Here is an 18,962-nt window from a genome sequence, read left to right on the forward strand (position 1 = left end):
AATATAGTTGTTGAGGATGGTACGTATTCCTAACTCACATGTGGTAGGAATATGTGATGATTACAGGTTAAAATGCCTATGAACTTGACCAAATATCATCCATGGAAAAGAGAAATAGTTTGAAATTATTAAAGAAAAAGGGGAAGAATAGTAAGTAATTAAGAAGGTTGGCAATAAATTGATAACCAAAAAAAATTTGGCAACCTCAACTTTCATCCACTCTTCTTATTACACTAGATTATTTCATCAAATTTTAAACTGTATTCGAGATAAAGCTAAACCCATAACAACAAAATAGTTTGAAAAAGACCTAAAAGGCATCTACTTGAATGGATTTTTATTTTTCATGAAATGTGATTCTCATACTCATTAACAATAAATATTTGACAACCGATTTCTCAAATGAGGAATTTTAGGCTTCCCTCTTACTGCTCTAGGGCCATCTATCTTCTAAAGCAATTGACTTTGGTTTAGATAAAACTAGAGGATGGCTCTTTCAGTTTGCTTGAAGTATAAATGTATAATACAAGTTGCAATTCTTTTTCTTCTTTTTGTTTGCGTTTTAGGACAAATCAATAGCAAAGGGCCAATTTGCCACAAGCGCTGATCCACAAGCGTCGATCTACAAGCACCGATCCACCCTCTCTGTCTCCGATCCATTCTCTTTGTCTCTGTTGATGTGTCCGTGTGTGGGTGTGTTTGGTTTTATGGCGTTTGTAGTTGAGTTTTGATTTTGTGTGTGTGGGAGTCTGTGTATCAGAGGAAGAAGCAGATGATGAGAGCGTTGGTTTTGCAGATAGAGAAGAGAGAGAAACAAAGTGAGCGAAATTAGAAATTATTAAAATAATGTATAAAAGAGCTACAATAACCATGCATATATGCACGGTTACTGTAGTTCTTGTGCATTTATGCACAATTTTACACATGATTTTTTAGGTCAAAATGTGTAAAATGAGCTGCTTTTTGTATTTTGCAAGATTATCCATGAACTGATGCGTTTGCTCTAACATCACAAGTTAGGTGTGCTCATATATAGTATTCTTTTGGCAATATTTAACAATTGTTTAATTTTATTAAAACTTTATCATTTAAATATGCTGTATAATAAAAATTGAGTTTAGAAGTCACGATTGCGCCAAGTGGCTACTCTCACTAATTAGTAAATTAATTTTATATTATTTTTAGGATATACTAGTATTATGCCCGTGCAATGCACGGCTAAAAAGAAAAGTATACGTAAATCAAACACTTTATTTCAATAATATAATTAAATTACTTCTCTAAAAAAATTAGATTAAAAACTTTGGACTTATAAAGGAGATTTGAACAAAAAATAAAATTGTAATAAGCACATATAAACATAACACAATATATAATGGATTTAAATTTGTCTTTATGACTCATAAGCAGAACCTTAAATATATATATATACACACACAAAACACAAAAACGAAGAAGAGAAATATATATATATTTGTAATAGTGTGGATGATAGGTTTGATAAAGCGTGGATGGTAGGTTTGACAAAGCGTTCTAATATGAATTTCACAAATTATGAAAGATGGAGAATTATTGGTAATGGGGGAGAGAATTGATTAGAATAATAAGTAGTGATTCTACCTTATATCCAAAAAAAAAAAAAAAAAGAGGTTGTAAAAAGAAGAAGAATATACTGAATAAAAACTCTCTCTCTCTCTCTCTCTCTCTCTCTCTCTCTCTCTCTCTCTCTCTCTCTCTCTCTCTCTCTCTCTCTCTCTCTCTCTCTCTCTCTCTCTCTCTCTCTATATATATATATATATATAAGAAATCCTAACTCAATTAGGATTCAAAAGTCTTCATCTAATAGATAATCTCAAAAAAAAAATAATAATAATAATTTTTCAATTCATGTAAATGGCACACAGAATTCTAACTTGATAATTTCAGAGGGTTCTAGGATGTATTTAATACTTCAAGGAACAAGAGTTCAAGTCCAAGTATTAAAGCTATGCAAATCTGTCCAAGTGTTAAAGCCATGCCAATCTGTCCAAGAAACAAGTGAAGAAGTGTTAGATGTTAAAGCTCGACAGATAGTATCTACTGAGGTTTAAAAGGGATCTTCAGCCCGATACTTGACAGCTGTTTGATAAATAACCTATCTATCAACATTTATGAAAATCAGTTTTTTAGATCTAATTTCACATATATCTGTGTATACATGTTTAGGCTATCTTTTCTCTCAACCCCAAAACTAAGTCAATTATTCCACTTTTTACACATAAAACACTCCATATGGCCATAACCCCATGCCAATAATGGTATTTTTAATAGAGAAGATGGAAAACAATAATTATGAAAATGGTGTTTTATTTATGATTTAACAGCATCAAAACCGAAACAACGACTTTTCAATACATATAACAACATAGCATAAATCCCATCAACAACATTACAACGTTATTCTTTGTGCAAGACTTTTGACATGTGGACTATTCTATAAAAATATATGCACAAGATAACATCGCAAACCAATAAACACACACCCCACCAATTCTTCCTAGGCAACCAATGAAGATAATATGAAATTTTTAAGGACCACATGGAGTGCCTTAGTTTTGGCAGGCTCAAACATATCTACCCCATGATAACCCCCCTCACCAAATTGGCTCACCACTGACACACCCTTTTCTCTCATCAGTTTTACTAACTCAATTTGATGTTCAAACAGTATGTCCCCATCACAGCCCACCACCAATACCTTCCATCCTAGCAGCTTGATCTTTTCCAGAAGCTGAGGCCCATCTCCAAACTTTGGATTGCAATACTCATGGTCGCGGTCAGCAATTGGCAATGACAATTCCCAAATTAGATCACAAACACTTAGTGGCAAAATTGGATCATTGTCCCTCAATTCTGATTGAGTCCTTTGGGACCCACCAAAGCCTGGTTGATGCAATATCAACCCTCTGATCACCAAAGGCTCAAGTTTATCAGTTTCCACGGATGCGCGTAACCCTGCATGGTAGGCTATGTTACCACCAGCACTACCACCCATAATAAACGTGTTAGATAAATCAGCATAATCTCTTAGCCAATCATCTGGGGTGGTTTTGATCCAGTGTAACGCTTCCATAGCATCATCATAAGCCGCCGGCAGACGGTGCTCTGGGGCGAGGCGGTACTCGACGGATACGATGATGACGTGGAGGTCAATTGCCATGTTGGCACAAAAATCATGGAAATTTGATGAGGCTGCACTGTAAAGGATGAACCCTCCTCCATGGAAGTAAACTATGAGAGGCAGTTTAGTTGAGGAGTTATGATCAAGCGCTTCTCTGGGTAGAAATATTCTGACCCAGGTGTTGTTTGATTGGTTTAGAGAGATGTCTTTGGAGAGAACTAGAGTGGGGTGGCTAGGATCAGGTGTGGGTGGAGTGTTCGGGATTTCTCGGAGGCGTGTGATCGTGCCGTTGGCATTGAGGACGATTTGGAGGTGTTGGTAGGGATCAACGGTGGGATTTGAGGAAGCAGTTTAACTTGACATGGCGAACTCTCTAGCTTTGTGATGAGCTTTCTGCCCAAATTGTTAAACTGTAATATAGTTGTGTAAGGAACTAAGGAGGGAATTTGCTATGTGTTTGACTTTTACTTGGAAGATATATCTGTACTTAAATGCTTCTTTTGTTTGGATTGATTTTTGTTTTTCTAAAATATCCAACTTCCAATAAAGTAAAATTATATTTCTAATTTTTCAACGACCCACTACAAAAATAACTCCATTCAACCACTATCAAAATTCAACTTTGCTACAAACACTCTTATTAAATATCTCTTTTGCTTCTCAAAAATTAAATATCTCTTTTAATAAGAGATATTTTCAAAGAGATATTTTTTTGCAAATATCTCTTTTGCAAGATCTCTTTTTTTCCCTCTCCTACCCGTTAAGTTTGTTTTTAGAAAAAACCTTCTTTGGGACAAATTCCTTATTCTTATCCTTTTTTATAATTATTATCCTTATCTCATCATTAAAAAAAAAAAAAAAAAAAATCTTTTTTGCAAGATCTTTTTTTTTTCCTCTCCTTCACGTTAAATTGTTTTTTTTTTTTTTTTAACTCTTACTTTTTTTTTTTTCCTTATCCTTATCCAAAAAAAAAAAAAAACTCCATCAGGAAAACTCTCCACGTGCAAAACCAAAACCACCCTCCCTACTTACACAATCAATTGCAATTTCCTTGCAATAACTTCCTACTAAATATTACTAATAGCCCAATAACAGTGGTTACTAACCACAACAAACTTCTCCTAAACTCAAGCACTGAATTTTGCTATGGAAATTATAATAAAAAAAATATTCAAGCGTGGTATTTTTTTTTCAAATGAATTCCAACTTTTTTTTTTTTTTTTTAATTTCAGCTTCTCATCATATCCGCTTACAAGTTTTTAACTAACAAGAATAAATATGTAAATTAAAATTCTTATACTTTAAGATCCACAAACTCAAGTACACTTTGCCAGTTTTTCTCATTCTTCTTCTATACTACAATTTAAGGGATTTTTCCTATTTGGATCGAATTTTTTTTTTTGTTCCAAAATATCCCTACACCTAGACAAAATTAGAGGACAATCAAGTAAAATTATATTTCTAATTTTTCAACAACCCACTACGAAAATAACTTCACATCCACTCATCCACTGCCAAAATTCAAATCTGCTACCAACACTTATTAAAACGAGCCTCTGAGCACGCGTGTGCTCAGAGACTCTTCTATTTTTTGGGTAAGGATTAATTTAGAGCATTTATTATAATTTGGGTTTATTACATTTTCCAATCACAAAAAAAACCTAGGATTGTGATGAAAAATTATTTCACCACAAATAATACTCATCACACTCCTAGCTTTTTTTTTGTGATTGAAAAATGTAGTAATTCCAAATTATAATAAATACTCTAAATTAATGCTTACTCAAAAAATAGAAGAGCCTCTGAGCACGTGCGTGAGCGCATGCTCAGAGGCTGGTACTACATAACAAAGATATATGTTAGCACCATTCATATACATATATCACATAAAATTATAATCTGTATTCACTAAGGTTAGCGATATTTATTTTAATGTAAAGACTATTAAATCAAAAAATAAAACATACAAAAACTTATATGAATCCTTGATATTCACCACAAATAATACTCATCACACTCTTAGGTTTTTTTTTTTTTTTTTTTTTGTGATTGGAAAATGTAGCAATTCCATATTATAATAAATGCTCTAAATTAACCCTTACCCAAAAAATAGAAGAGCCTCTGAGCACACGCATGAGTGCGTGCTCAGAGGCTAGTAATACATATATAACAAAGATATATGTTAGCACCATTCATATACATATATCACATAAAATTATATATCACATAAAATTATATATCACATAAAATTATATATCACATAAAATTATAATCTGTATTCACTAAGGTTAGGGATATTTATTTTGATGTAAAGACTATTAAATCACAAAATAAAACATACAAAAACTTATATGAGTCCTCAATATTCAACTGCATAAGTTCATTACATAGATGAATGAGTTGTTATGTGCATTATTGTTGAAGCACCTATTTCCATTTTCAACCCCCCCATCAAACAAAATACAGAAGAAAGAAGAGGAAGATGTGTCTTTAATTGTCTTTGAGAATTTGGCATAGCAAATCTCAAATCACCCTTCTTAATTTACCAAATCAACTTGTAAATAAATTAAAAAGTGAGTTACTAATAATACGGTTTTGGTTGCTAGAGAAAAGAATCCTCAACAATTAACGAATAATAAATATTTCAAATTTCCATTCATTTTCCAAGGTTCTCAGTCACCTAAAAACAGCATAAATCCAAATTTCCAAAAAATAAAAAGAGAGTATTTTAATACAATAAAAAAGTAAAGAAGATATTAAAAATTGGAAACAGATTTAGTGAAGTTTTGAATGAAAAAAAAAAGGAACAGAATATAGTTGAAAAATATGTGAAGGGAGTTTTTCATTTCAGTCCTATAAATTATTTATAAATGTACCATTCTAATGAATCCTAGTGCTGACTTTTTGTTAAATTTTTTTTTTCTACAACAGCAGAAACTTTTATTAAATTAAAGAAATTGTTTAAATTGACATAGGATTTTCACTTTTAAAAAATCCATTCTTATCTATGTTTAACCAACAAATATTTTTTTGAAGTACATTTTTATGGATAAAAAACAAAGTATTAAAACCCTTCAAGAACCATTTTCATCCTATATAGAATCATAGATAGGAAATTTACCAATCCATTCAAGCTATAAAATTTGAAAACACAAATTCAAACTATACTTTGTCTGCTCGTCTTACTGTTTGTTTTCAAACTTGGGTTGCTTCAAAAGGTTCCTTTACACCTACAAACTCAAAAAAGAAAAGAAAATGAAAATGAAAACCAAATAATTTATGGAGATCGAACAGCAAAACTACGAATTTAAGTTGAATTCAATTGATGATAAATGAAATGAATAATCAAATCCAACAGAGTTAAATAGACAAACCTAAGAACTTCACAACTTTGTACTTTTTGAGAAACAAAGGAGCAAAGAAAATAGAAAAACTAATACTTGAATCTCATATGTGTTACCCAATTTTAGTTTTTATTGGTGAAAAATATTGGGAGTTATTGATTGCTTGAATTTTGAAATTTCAAAGAATTTTTTTGAAAAAGAGGTAGCTACCATGTACGTGTTTATTGGTGAGAAGTCAAGAGACAAATGAGGATTAGAAAGTGACAATGTTTTGTGTGTGTGTGTGTGTGTGTATTGGAAGTTCTAATCCGTAGTAAAAGGGAATTTTTAGTGGAAAACGTGGTTAGAAATTGTTGTGATAATTTCTGCCAATAAAAAAATAATTGTATAAGTTTATCTCTTAAATAGTTGGATTTAGTTTACAATTTGTTGAAAGAGGGAAAAAAAATCATTTAGTAATTGGATAAGTGGAAAACGTGGCTGGCAAATTAAAATCATTTTGTAGGAGTAAAACAATAAAACATGATAAATTTGATCGGCTGTAAAAAGTAGAAAAAAATTTTGGTTGGTAATTGAAAAGTGCAAAATGTTGTTGACACTTGACATAATAAAATCCGTTTTTAAGAGTAAAACATGGGTCCGTTAGAGTAAGACATTTGATAATTCATATCCATTTTTCTATTTAAAAAATAATAATAATAAATGTATAGTTACTTTGAAGAAGTGGGTTAGTGGAAGGGTGTTTCTATTTTGTAGGTAATATTTTAGTGCAAGTTAGACTTGTATTTTTACCAAACTATCATTTAGTTCTGTCTCCACTTATACCTAGGGGTGTAGAGGTATTTTGGAACAAAAAAAAATCGGATCCAAACAAGTGCAGCCGCTTAAATAATAGTATAGATAGATATAGCAACCAACTATCCTCTTCTTCTTTTATTATTTTTTTTATATTTGAAAATATCTCTTTTGCAAGATCTCCTTTTTTTTCCCCCTCTTTTGCACGTTAAGTTGGTATTTAAAAAAAAAAAAACCTTACTTCTTTTTATGGGAAAAAGTCCTTATTCTTATCCCTTTCTTATAATTATTATCCTTATCCCATCATTAAAAAAAAAAAAGTCTTTTTTGCAAGATCTTTTTTTTTTCTTCCTCTCCTTCCCGTTAAATTGGGGTTTTTTAAAATGAAAAAAAAAAACTCCATCAGGAAAACTCTCCATGTGCAAAACCAAAACCACCCTCCCTACTTACACAATGAATTGCAATTTCCTTGCAATAACTTCCAACTAAATATTACTAATAGCCCAGTAACAGTGGATACTAACCACAACAAACTTCTCCTAAACTCAAGCACTGAATTTTGCTATGGAAATTTTAATAAAAAAATATATTCAAGCGTGGTATTTTTTTTCAAATGAATTCCAACTTTTTTTTTTTTAATTTCAACTTCTCATCATACCCACTTACAAGTTTTCGACTATCGAGGATAAATAAGTAAATTAAAACTCCTACACTTTAAAACCCACAAACTCACGTAGCTTTGCAGTTTCTATCTCACTTTCTATCTCTCATTCTTCTTCATATTGAAGACATTTAGTTTCGTTCTACATCCTCCTTTCTTTTTCTTCAGATTAAAGACATTTATTGATAGAGGTTTCAACAAATTTTCAGGTTCTATCTTTTACAAGTTCCTCTTTATTTTCTTTTCTTTGGTTTATGATTGACTTTCTTTGAGCTTTACTTTTTTTTTTATATGTATCACGTAACTCTCTTTTTATTTCTTTTTTCTTGTAAATGTAATTTTGAAATGAATGGTTCCTTCATATACTTTACCACTGTACTTCTTAATGAATTGTTATTTCATGTTGTAGGTATTGTAATCCAAAGACAGGGCTGCCTTATGCTACAAAAGAAGCACTCAACTAACAAATTTTTAGGTTCTATCTTTTACAAATTCATCTTTATTTTCTTTTCTTTGGTTTATGATTGACTTTCTTTGAGTTCTGCTTTCTTTTTCTTTTTCTTTTTTATGTGTATCACGTTAACTTTTTTTTTTTTTTTTTTAAATGTAATTTTGAAATTTTGAATTGAAATAAAAATAGTTACTACAATACTCCCTGATTAATGATCAAAATATAAATGATTTCCTTCTATTTCCTCACTTCTTTTTTTTTTTTTTTTTTTTACCATCATTGTATATGTTTTTGACGTTAAAGTATTTTAGTTTTTTTTTTTATTACCATCATTGTATATGTTTTTGGCGTTAAATTTTTTTTATTTAGTTATTTATTTAAATAGTTGATGATGTGGTGATTAGATTTTAAAAAGTCCATGATAGAGTTAAATTCTAAAAAATCTTTATCTTCTATTTCCTCACTTCTTTTTTTTTTAAAGAGTCCATGATTAGATTTTAAAGAGTCCTCAATTTTGATGTCCAAAATACTCTCAAATTTATCAATTTGTAAAACTTAAATGATAGGGTTAGAAATGTGAAAAAAAAAAAAAAAAAAAAACCACATTCAAACCCACGTTCAAATGTTTCTCAAAAAAAAAAAAAAACCACTTTCAATTTTGTTTTTGTTTTTTTTATTAAACCACTTTAATTCTATAACAAAAGTTTCGGATAACTCCCATAAAAATAAAAATAAAAAGTTTCGGATAAAAAAAAAAACCACGTTCAATTTAAAAAAAAAAAAAAAAAAACCACTTTCAATTCTATAACAAAATTTTCAGATAACTCCCATAAAAATAAAAAGTTTAGGATAAAAATAAATACCACGGTCAAATTTTCCCTAAAAAAAACCCCATGTTCAATTTTTTTTTTTTAGAAAAAAAAAAAAAAAAAAAAACCACTTTCAATTCTATAACAAAAGTTTCGGATAACTACGCTGGTAAAAAAACTGAAAGTAAAAAAAAAAAAAAAATCCAAAAACGTTTAAATACCACATCAAAACCCACCCACGTTTAGATTCTTACAAAAAAAAAAAAAATAAAAAAAAAAAAACAAATAAAAAAAAAATGTTATCTTTGACAAGAGTTTCGGATACCACATCCTAACCCAGCCCACGTTCAGCCCTATCAAAAAAAAAAAAAAACATGTTTTTTTTTACAAGAGTTTCAGATAACTACGACTAAAATAACTAAAGGAAGTTAAAAAAAATGTAACACATGTATATATTTTGAAATTGAGATTCTTATTAAAAAAAAAAAAAAAAAACCCCACATCTCTAACAACTACTACTATAAAAAGTGAAGGAAGTTAAAAATCTACAACACGTCTTGGTTGGTGTTCATAGTAAGCCTTTAATCGAGGCTGCTTCGGGATTTTACACCATTGTACAATTATGAGAGCAGAACTTGAGTTCCAGCCGAGAGGGTTAATTGGTGAGTTGAGTGTTTGGAGGTATGGGTTTTAATTTAGAGATTTTGTGAGTTGAGCATTATGTGTGATAAAATAATTAACCTTTATCCAAAAAATAGAAGAGCCTTTGAGCACGCATAAAACAATTACAAAGTGCGTAAAACTTAGCAATGTGGGAAATCTTTTTTGTTTTCCAGTTTTTAATATTCATTATACCCCTATGTTTTTTTGTGATTGGAAAATGTAGTACTCCCAAATTATAATTAATGTTTTAAATTAACCCTAACCCAAAAAATAGAAGAGCCTCTGAGCACGTGCGTGAGCACGTGGTCAGAGGCTAGTGTAAATTAAAACTCCTATACTTTAAGACCCACAACTCACGTACACTTTGCCAGTTTCTCTCATTCTTCTTTAGATTAAAGACATTCAGTTTAGCTCTAAATCATCTTCTTTCTTTTTCTTCTACTTTCAAATTTGGTTTCTAAACAATTTAAATAGACTTTGTCAAAGGGTCCAATAGTTTTTTAGGTTCTATTTTTTGCAAGTTTTTGTTTCTTTTCTTTTGTTTTATTTATCACTGACTTTCTTTTAGTTTTTACCTGCCATGGCTGCAAAGTATTCAAGGGTATTTGAAGGTTGCTTATTACCCGTTTGTGCTTGAACCAGCTACTTTGCTTGAGAAAGTATATTGGTAAGGGCTCTTTCTATTTATTTTGGCGTAGAATCAAACACAAACTTTTTTTTATAGAAATTTTCTTTTATATATATATTTTTAAGGGGATTACGTTACTTTGTAGTATATTGGTATTGGTGAAAACATGGTGCGCTTGATTCTCATATTTGTGGGCACTTTTGTTTGTGGTGTTTCAACTTACTTCTTAAAATGGAACGAGTGGTTCTTGGTTTTGGGGACACAGTTTGCTGGGATATGTTTGTAGTTTAACTTTGTTTTCTTTAAAATTGATTTTATTTTTTTTAATTTATCGTTGTTTGGCGTGTAAGTTGTAGAACTGGAACATGTTTTGAGTTTGTAATCCCTCAGAACACAAACTGTTTTTTTTAATAGGAATTTTCTTTTATATTTTTTTTCAAGGATTTTTTTTTTTTTTTTATAGGAACTGGATATAAGGCTTTTTCTTTGTTTGCCTTCATTTAACAAAAAATCACAAAAACGTTTTATTTGCCCAAAGTCATTCAAAGTGTTTGTGGACAAAAAGAGCCCTTCAAAGTCATTGTTGATTAATGTTTACTCTTTTTAAAAAAAACTAGCCTCTGAGCACGCGCGTGAGCGCGTGCTCATAGGCTCTTCTATTTTTTGGGTAAGAATTAATTTAGAACATTTATTATAATTTGAGAGTACTACATTTTTCAATCACAAAAAAAAAAAACCTAGGAGTATGATGAAAAATTATTTCATCTGCTAACGCATAAATATTCATCACACCCCTAGTTTTTTTTTTTTTTTTTTTTTTTTGTGATTGGAAAATGTAGTACTCCCAAATTATAATAAATTTTCTAAATTAATCCTTACCTAAAAAATAGAAGAGCTTCACGCGCGTGCTCAGAGGCTAGTATATATATATATTTAGATTTGTTTTTAGATAAACGTGGGGTGTTTAACTTATTTTTCTATTTAAAAAAAAAAACAATAAACGTATAGTTATTTTGAAGAAGTGGATTAGTGGAAGAGTATTCCTATTTTGTAGGCAATATTTTAGTGCAAGTAAGACATGTATTTTTACCAAACTATCATTTAGTTCTGTCTCTACTTAAACCTAGGGGTGTAGGGGTATTTTGAGAAATTTTTTTTTTTACCAGACTATCCTTTAGTTTTGTCTCTACTTAAAGCTAGGGGTGTAAGGGTATTTTGGAACAAAAAAAAATCCACTCTAAACAGGTACAGCCGCTTAAATAGTAGTATAGATATTTAATATACTTGGTTTATTCATAATAATGATACCTTATATTTAATCATAACTCTTTTATCTCTTTTAGGTTGATGTATGCACAAATTTATTGGATTGCATTTCCTTGAGGAGACATTGGAATGAAATATTAGATAAGTTCGGATGAGATTCTAACTTTGCATAAAGTAGTTGTTATCTAAGAAATTGCTGTAATTTTTTTTTACTGTAATAGAAACTATATTTATCATTTGTATAATTCTATGTGAAATTCAATTTACATTTTTTTATAATTATTAAATTACTACTCCATAAAAAAAATTGCATACTTTTTCTCAAATTTAAAGGTAGTTGATAAATTTTAAATTTAAGCTCTTTTTAACTTTTGTTATGGATGTGTAGTAAGTGGCTAACTTTTAGGAATAAAAAACTAAATTTTTGGATTAATCAAAAATTGATAACTGTGAGCCTTTCCTTTAACACAAAAAAATAAATAAATAAACAAAAAAAAATTGTGACCCTTTTACCGTAAAAGAAAAAAAAAATGAATGTGTACTATAAACCCTTTTACACTTTTTATTATGGATGTGTACTATATTACTAAATTTTAGGATTAAAACACTACATTTTTGGATTAAATTTAAGTTGATTACTGTCATAAATAAATATAAAAGAACAACAACAACAACAACACCACCACAAAAAAAAAAAAAAGAAGAAGAAGAAAAAAGGTGGATGCAAGTCTGGAAGCCTTTCCTTAACAAAAAAAAAAAAAAACGTGGATGCATCTATATTAACAGCATAATCAACTACACATATAATATCCTATTTCAACTTCACTACCAATTTAAAGATAGATAATTGCTTCTAAATTCCAAAGGGTAATTCAATTGTGTGACACAAATGAATTGAACAAACAATTACACAAAAATTAAACGATACCCGCCTAGATTTCTTCGTCTCTCCGCACTATTGTTTTCATTTTCAATCCTAGTGATTTATAGACCCCTTCTTCCTGATATTATTTTTTATTTTTTTTAAATATCAAAACCATAGCTTTCCTAATACTCCTTTTAATTATGCCAGTATTATCTATCTATCAACTCAAGAATTGTGAACCCTTTGGAATGTGTAGTAAGTAGCTAAATGTTAGGATTAAGGATAAGTAGGTAACTCTCATAAAAAGGAATAGATATGAACTTTAACAAGCATAATGTTGCTTTCTGGAGCTTATGTACTGAATTACTCAGCAAATGTGCACTGAGTAATTGATTGTGATAGACCTCTCTTTGTTGTCATATTCCAATATTGCTAATTTAGTAAGAATTAGATAAACTTACTATCCCAATATTGGTGGTTTAGTAAGAATTGGATCCACGTACTACATCGAAATGACACAAATAAAGCTTAATTATTAAATCGTTCTCATGTATTGATGTTGTATGAATCATGCTTACGTTGGCTTATGCTATGAGTATGCTCACCTATTCCATGTTTTAGATGTAGTGAATTATTTTACAGCTTTACCTGATATAAATATTTCAATTTCCTACATTGATCCATCAACTTCTTCCTAATAGCTTTCGTAAAGGTCATCACATGTATTTTGTAAGTAGTTTTATTGTTACAATTTCATTATGCATTTTTAATATATGCACTATTTATAAGATTTATTCAATGAATCCTTTTTTTCCTCCCCCTAAAGGTTAATACTAAATTATAGCATCATCTTCTAATCAATAACACGTTGATTACTACATAAACAAAATTGGCAAAAATGGATAATAGTTACGGAATACTAGCATTTGAGCACGCGCAAGCGCATGCTCAGAGGCTCTTCTATTTTTTGGGTAAGGGTTAATTTAGAACATTTATTATAATTTGAGATTACTACTTTTTCCAATCACAAAAAAAAAAAAAAAAAAAACCTAGGGGTGTGATGAGTATTGTGTGGTGAAATAATTTTTTCATCACACCCCTAGGTTTTTATTGTGATTGGAAAATGTAGTATTCTCAAAATATAATAAATGCTCTAAACTAACATTTATGCAAAAAATAGAAAAGCCTCTGAGCATGCGCGTGAGCGTGTGCTGAGAGGCTAGTTTATATTAATTGTGATGTTATCGGTTCAACCATTAGTCGAACTTTGATTGGACCATAAAGTTGAGAATTGCTCTCTTTTTTTGTTATTTGATCAGTCTGATTTTTAAAACCATTTAAATTTGTCTATATATGATATCTTTGTCTGAATACAATGTATTGAGATATTGAGTAATATTGCAATTCCTTCGTAAATTTTCTCTTTTCAACAAGTCTATGACGTCACCTCATTTCACACTTATTCTCTCACTTGTCCACATGTCATGCCAATGTTACCTTTGGCCCCACTAATACAAATTCCACATGCACACTCACACTCACGTGACTCTCTCTCTCTCTCTCTCTTCATTTTAGTTCTTTATCCTCTATTCTCACCTTATTCTCTTTCTCATTTTTTTCCCTTTGCTTAGTTGAATCTTACCCTTGATGGATCTTCTTTCTCTCTTATCTCTTCCTCTCTCATCTTTCTATTTTTTTCCATTCTAGTTTTTTGCTATTTTTGAATTTTTTTATTCAAAGGTGTAGATTAAAAATTACAAAAATAACTTTCTGTGAGAGTAGAAGGATCAGAATATGTTTTTGGGCCTTGGGCTTGGTCCGAGGATGTTAACTCGTCCGAGGGGGTCTTAGTGGTAATGATTGTATTGAATATGAAAGCCCACAAGCAAATTATTACGGAAGAAGTTGGTGGAAATGGTCCGAGGAGTGAGATCTCCTTGGATGTAGGAAGTAAAGGTTATACCGTACACCCCGATGTATATAAGGGAGTTCTAGGAGTTTTGGTGAGGGAGGGTGTGTTCCATATGGGCACAGAGAGAATGAGTGAATAAGAAATATCTTAGAGAAAGTTGCTACCACCGCATTAAAGACTCTGCACCTACTTCTCTGGCCGCATTAATGGGAAAATGACCTCTGAACAGTGGCGAGTCGTGTAACAGCTATTGTTTGAGGACTTCAAGAAGGCGGTAGATGGGACAAGTATCTAGATTGGTGATCTGGTCCATACGTAGAAGATGGTGGGAAGAAGGAAGATGATATAAAAGGAAAAGAAAAGTATTCAACGTGTGGGATCGGGAAAAAGAAAGAGAAAAATATTGTACGTATAACCTTCAAATATAACCTATTGTTAAAAGAAGAAAGAGGAATATAATTCATCCTCGGACGCCGAGGAGAGTTTTTGTCATAAAACCATTTTATTGTGCATGCATTGGCGATCTAGCCTACCATACTTGTTATCCAATATCCATAAAACCTAGGTTTCAAGCCCACGATCTACAAATTTCATTGTATAAGGCTATTTGGGCCTACACCCATCACACGGTTGGGTCCGGGTGCAAATTGTGTCCTTACACTTTCAATTTTCACTTTTTGAAAGTATTGCACCATGCAATACCTATGTGATATTGCACGAGATCTCGATCCGAATATAATTAAGGAGATAGTAAATACCTAGACACATACATAATGATTTTATAAAATATCATGGACTATTCTAATAGTAGTTATAACACATAGTGCTATTAATGGTTTTAAAGTTATCATACTATATCTAATATGTTCCCATATAATTGGATCCATTTTAACAATATATAAAAAGTGTATGAGGTTTTAAGTTGTGGACATGGTTTCCTATTTTTCTTGATAATTTGCTCTCAATTCCAACAACAATTCTAATATTGTATTTATTATTTTATTTGGCAACTCGTTGATTTTTGGTACTTTTGTGTAAGAATAGTGAATATATAATGAGTTCTCAATAAATCTGTAATTTCAATAGAATTACAGGGTCAAAAGTAAGCTTTCAGATTTGACTATTAAAATCAAGGGTGACACTCCCAATATCTTCAAAACAAAAGGCAAATATGATAAATTAGGTATGAAATATTAAATTATATGAAATAAAATTCTTGGTAAATTAACTTAATATCTAAATAGAATAGACTGAAAATAACATAAGAAAGGCAGAAATTTTTAATAATAAACAGATTTTGCAAATTAACAAAACAAAACTCACAAACATAATAATAAATGATGCTAAAATACATTCATAACTGATTGTGCATGATGTGCGGAGAGCAAAACTTCATCTTTCTTTGAATTAGAAGGTGAAATCCAAAATCAAAACAACCCAAATATGCAAATTCGATTCCCACCCAAAATTCCAAAAACAAAACTATTCCTAACCAAAAAACCTAATCATAACCGACTGAACCATAATACCCACATGTAAATCATAATTAATGCCTAAATTTCAAAATAAAAAACTAAACATAACTCTGTCTCTACCTTTCAACAACAACCATCATATAAGGATTGAAAATAAAAGAAAGAAGGAAGAAAAGAAAAAAAAATGAAATAAAATTCAAAGAATGAAATTGAAACACTTGATGTTTTAAAGTCACAACCTTTCCAGTTTTTTATTTTGTTAAGATTAGAAACGGAAGTACAAAATTAAGATCAATATTTTTAGTGATTTCTGTAATCCAAAATAGGGAAAAAAAACAAAAAAGCAAAAGAAAATATCGAAAAATTGAGAAAACAAACATTTCGATGGAGAACCCAAAAACCCGAAACAAAAAGGAATCAAAACCAAAATTAAATATAAACCTATCCAACAAAAAAAAAACTCAATATGAAGTAATATTTCATATCAAAATCTAAAAAAATTGAGAAAAATGTACCAGAGCCGGTTCGACGATTTGATGGTGGCAGATAGCCTAACAGTGTTGATGCCCATAGATTTTTCTTTCTCTATGCATGTGCTTGCAGTTGTGGTGCTCTAGTCTGGTGATTGACGGCTTATGAACACAGTTTCCTCTCTGTATCCTGTGTTTTTTATTTTTTGGGAGTATTTTCAGATTCTTTTTCCTTTTATACTGAGATGCTATCAAATGCTGTGTTAACCTAATGAAACAATATAATTTATCCTTTTTTAATTGCAAGTGTGGCAGAGTTTTAAATAGCCAAACGGTGCAACGTGCGGCTGGTTTAACTTAAATGTAAGTGTCAACTTTGTCTCAACTTTTGCTATTATATATTGTATATGATATATATATATATATATATATATATATATATATATATATATATATATATATATATGACTTATAAACTTAAATTGTTTTTAGTTATACAAAAAATGCTCATAAATATAAAATCATTCAAGAATTATATTTTTTATGGTTCACTTATATTGAATTTCTTGTTTTTTACACTAAATTAATTCATTTGACACAAAAATTAAAAAACTTAGATTAAATGGAACAAATGGCTCAAAATTAAACTCTAATTGAAATCCAATTTTTACATTGAATCAACTCACTTGGCACAAAAATTTAAAAACTTAGATTAGATGAGACACATGACGTAAAATTAGACTCTAATTTAATTCCAATTTGAAATCTAATTGGATTTTCTCTCAGTTTTACCTTTATTATATGAGTCATGCTAAGGAATGCCTTTAGGGCATTGGTTAACAATCCATTTTAGGAAAGTTTTAATACCACTTTTATGGAAAATGAAAAAAGCTGTCAAAATATTAATTGTTTTATTTCATTTTCTCATAAAAACTTTCTTTAAATGGATTATTAACCAATGCCCTTAGAGCATTCGTTAGCATTTTCCTTATATATATAGATGAGATTGAAGATATGAATTAACAATAACAAGTTAAGGTAGTGCTTTACTTCAATATATTGGAATTTGAAACCAAAAATAATGAAAAACAAGTAAATTTAGTAACTTTACTATATGATTTTTCTAAAATAAAGCGGATTATTTTTCCTAGACAACCAAGGAAGGTAGCATGAAATTCTTTAAGACCACATGTAGTGCCTTAGCCCTAGACAGGTCTTGAAGATCTACACCATTGTGAACGCCCTCTTCAAAATGACTCGCCACAACTAGACCCTTCTCTTCCATCATCTTAACCAGCTCAATCTAACAGTCGATCAGTGGGTCCCCTTTGTAATCAATCACCAAGACCCTCCATCCAAGCAATCTAATCTTCTCCAACCTCTAAGATCCACCACCCACCGTTGGATTAAAGTACTCATGATCAAGGTCAACGCCAATTGGCAACGACAACTCCCACATAAGGTCATTCACAAACAGTGGCAACACAGGGTCATTGACCAATCTTAGCTCTGATTCAGTCCTCTAAGTCCCACCAAAAAATGGTTGGTGCAATATTAGCCCTTTGATTATTATCAAAGGCTGAAGATTTTCAATTTCAGAAGCTACACGTAGTCTTGCATGGTAGGCCACGTTGCCGCCTGCACTAGTACCCATAATAAAAGTGTTGGAAAAATCAGCATACTCTGTAAGCCATTCATCTTGGTTGGTTTTGATCAAGTGCAGTGTCTCCACAGCATCATCGTAAGCTGCAGGCAAACGATGCTCAGGAGCAAGATGATATCGACTGATACGATGATAGCATTGACATCAATGGCTATGTTTCCACAAAAGTCATGGAACACTGTTGAGGATGCACTGTGAAGAATGAACCCTCCACCATGAAAGTACACTATGAGAGGCAATTTGGAAGAAGAGGGGTTATCGAGTGCTTGTTTGGGTAGGAATATTCAGACCCAGGTTTTGTTTGATTGGTTTAGAGGGATGTCTTCGGAGAGAACTGGAGTGGGGTGGTCGGGATCTGGTGTGGCTGGGGTGTTTGAAATTTTGTGGTGGCGTGTGATGGTGCCGTCGGAGTTGGTGACTATTTGGAGGTATTGGTAGGGATCAGTGGTGGGGTTTGATGGAGGTGTTTGACCTGACATTTTTTGACTCCTTTTGATGAGCTGAGATTGGATCTGGGAGGGAGTGTAGGAAATAAATTTGCTAATAGTTGTTTAAGGAATGAGGATGGTATTCCCAACTCACAGTCACATGTGGCTTCGTTAATTGGGTCAATGTTTTAATTTCTCAATTAGTTTAATAAATTTCAGCAATAATATGCGTGAAGCATAAGACTTGCAATAAAATTACAACCAGTTGGCACTGATATCATCCATGGGAAAGAAAATAGCCAGAAATTATTAAAGAGAAAAGGAAAAGAATAGATAGTAAGAAGGTTGACCATAAATTGATAAACCAAAACA

The 18,962-nt window shown here is 31.0% G+C and overlaps 1 protein-coding gene and 1 pseudogene across 1 annotated transcript; both read right to left on the reverse strand.

Annotated features, from left to right (window-relative positions):
- Window positions 1–1,912: 1,912 nt before the first annotated feature.
- Window positions 1,913–3,585, reverse strand: LOC142613003 (carboxylesterase 1-like). The gene is made up of 2 exons (XM_075785182.1): window positions 2,738–3,585; window positions 1,913–2,022 (listed from the first exon to the last, which is right to left on the reverse strand). The coding sequence occupies exons 1-2, from the start codon at window positions 3,197–3,199 to the stop codon at window positions 1,933–1,935; spliced, it is 552 nt and encodes a 183-aa protein (XP_075641297.1). The 5' UTR covers window positions 3,200–3,585; the 3' UTR covers window positions 1,913–1,932.
- Window positions 3,586–17,547: 13,962 nt separating this feature from the next.
- Window positions 17,548–18,689, reverse strand: LOC142611581 (carboxylesterase 20-like; annotated as a pseudogene).
- Window positions 18,690–18,962: the final 273 nt, after the last annotated feature.

Source organism: Castanea sativa, chromosome 10 (genome assembly GCF_040712315.1).
Source record: "Castanea sativa cultivar Marrone di Chiusa Pesio chromosome 10, ASM4071231v1".
Classification (NCBI taxonomy): Eukaryota; Viridiplantae; Streptophyta; class Magnoliopsida; order Fagales; family Fagaceae; genus Castanea; species Castanea sativa.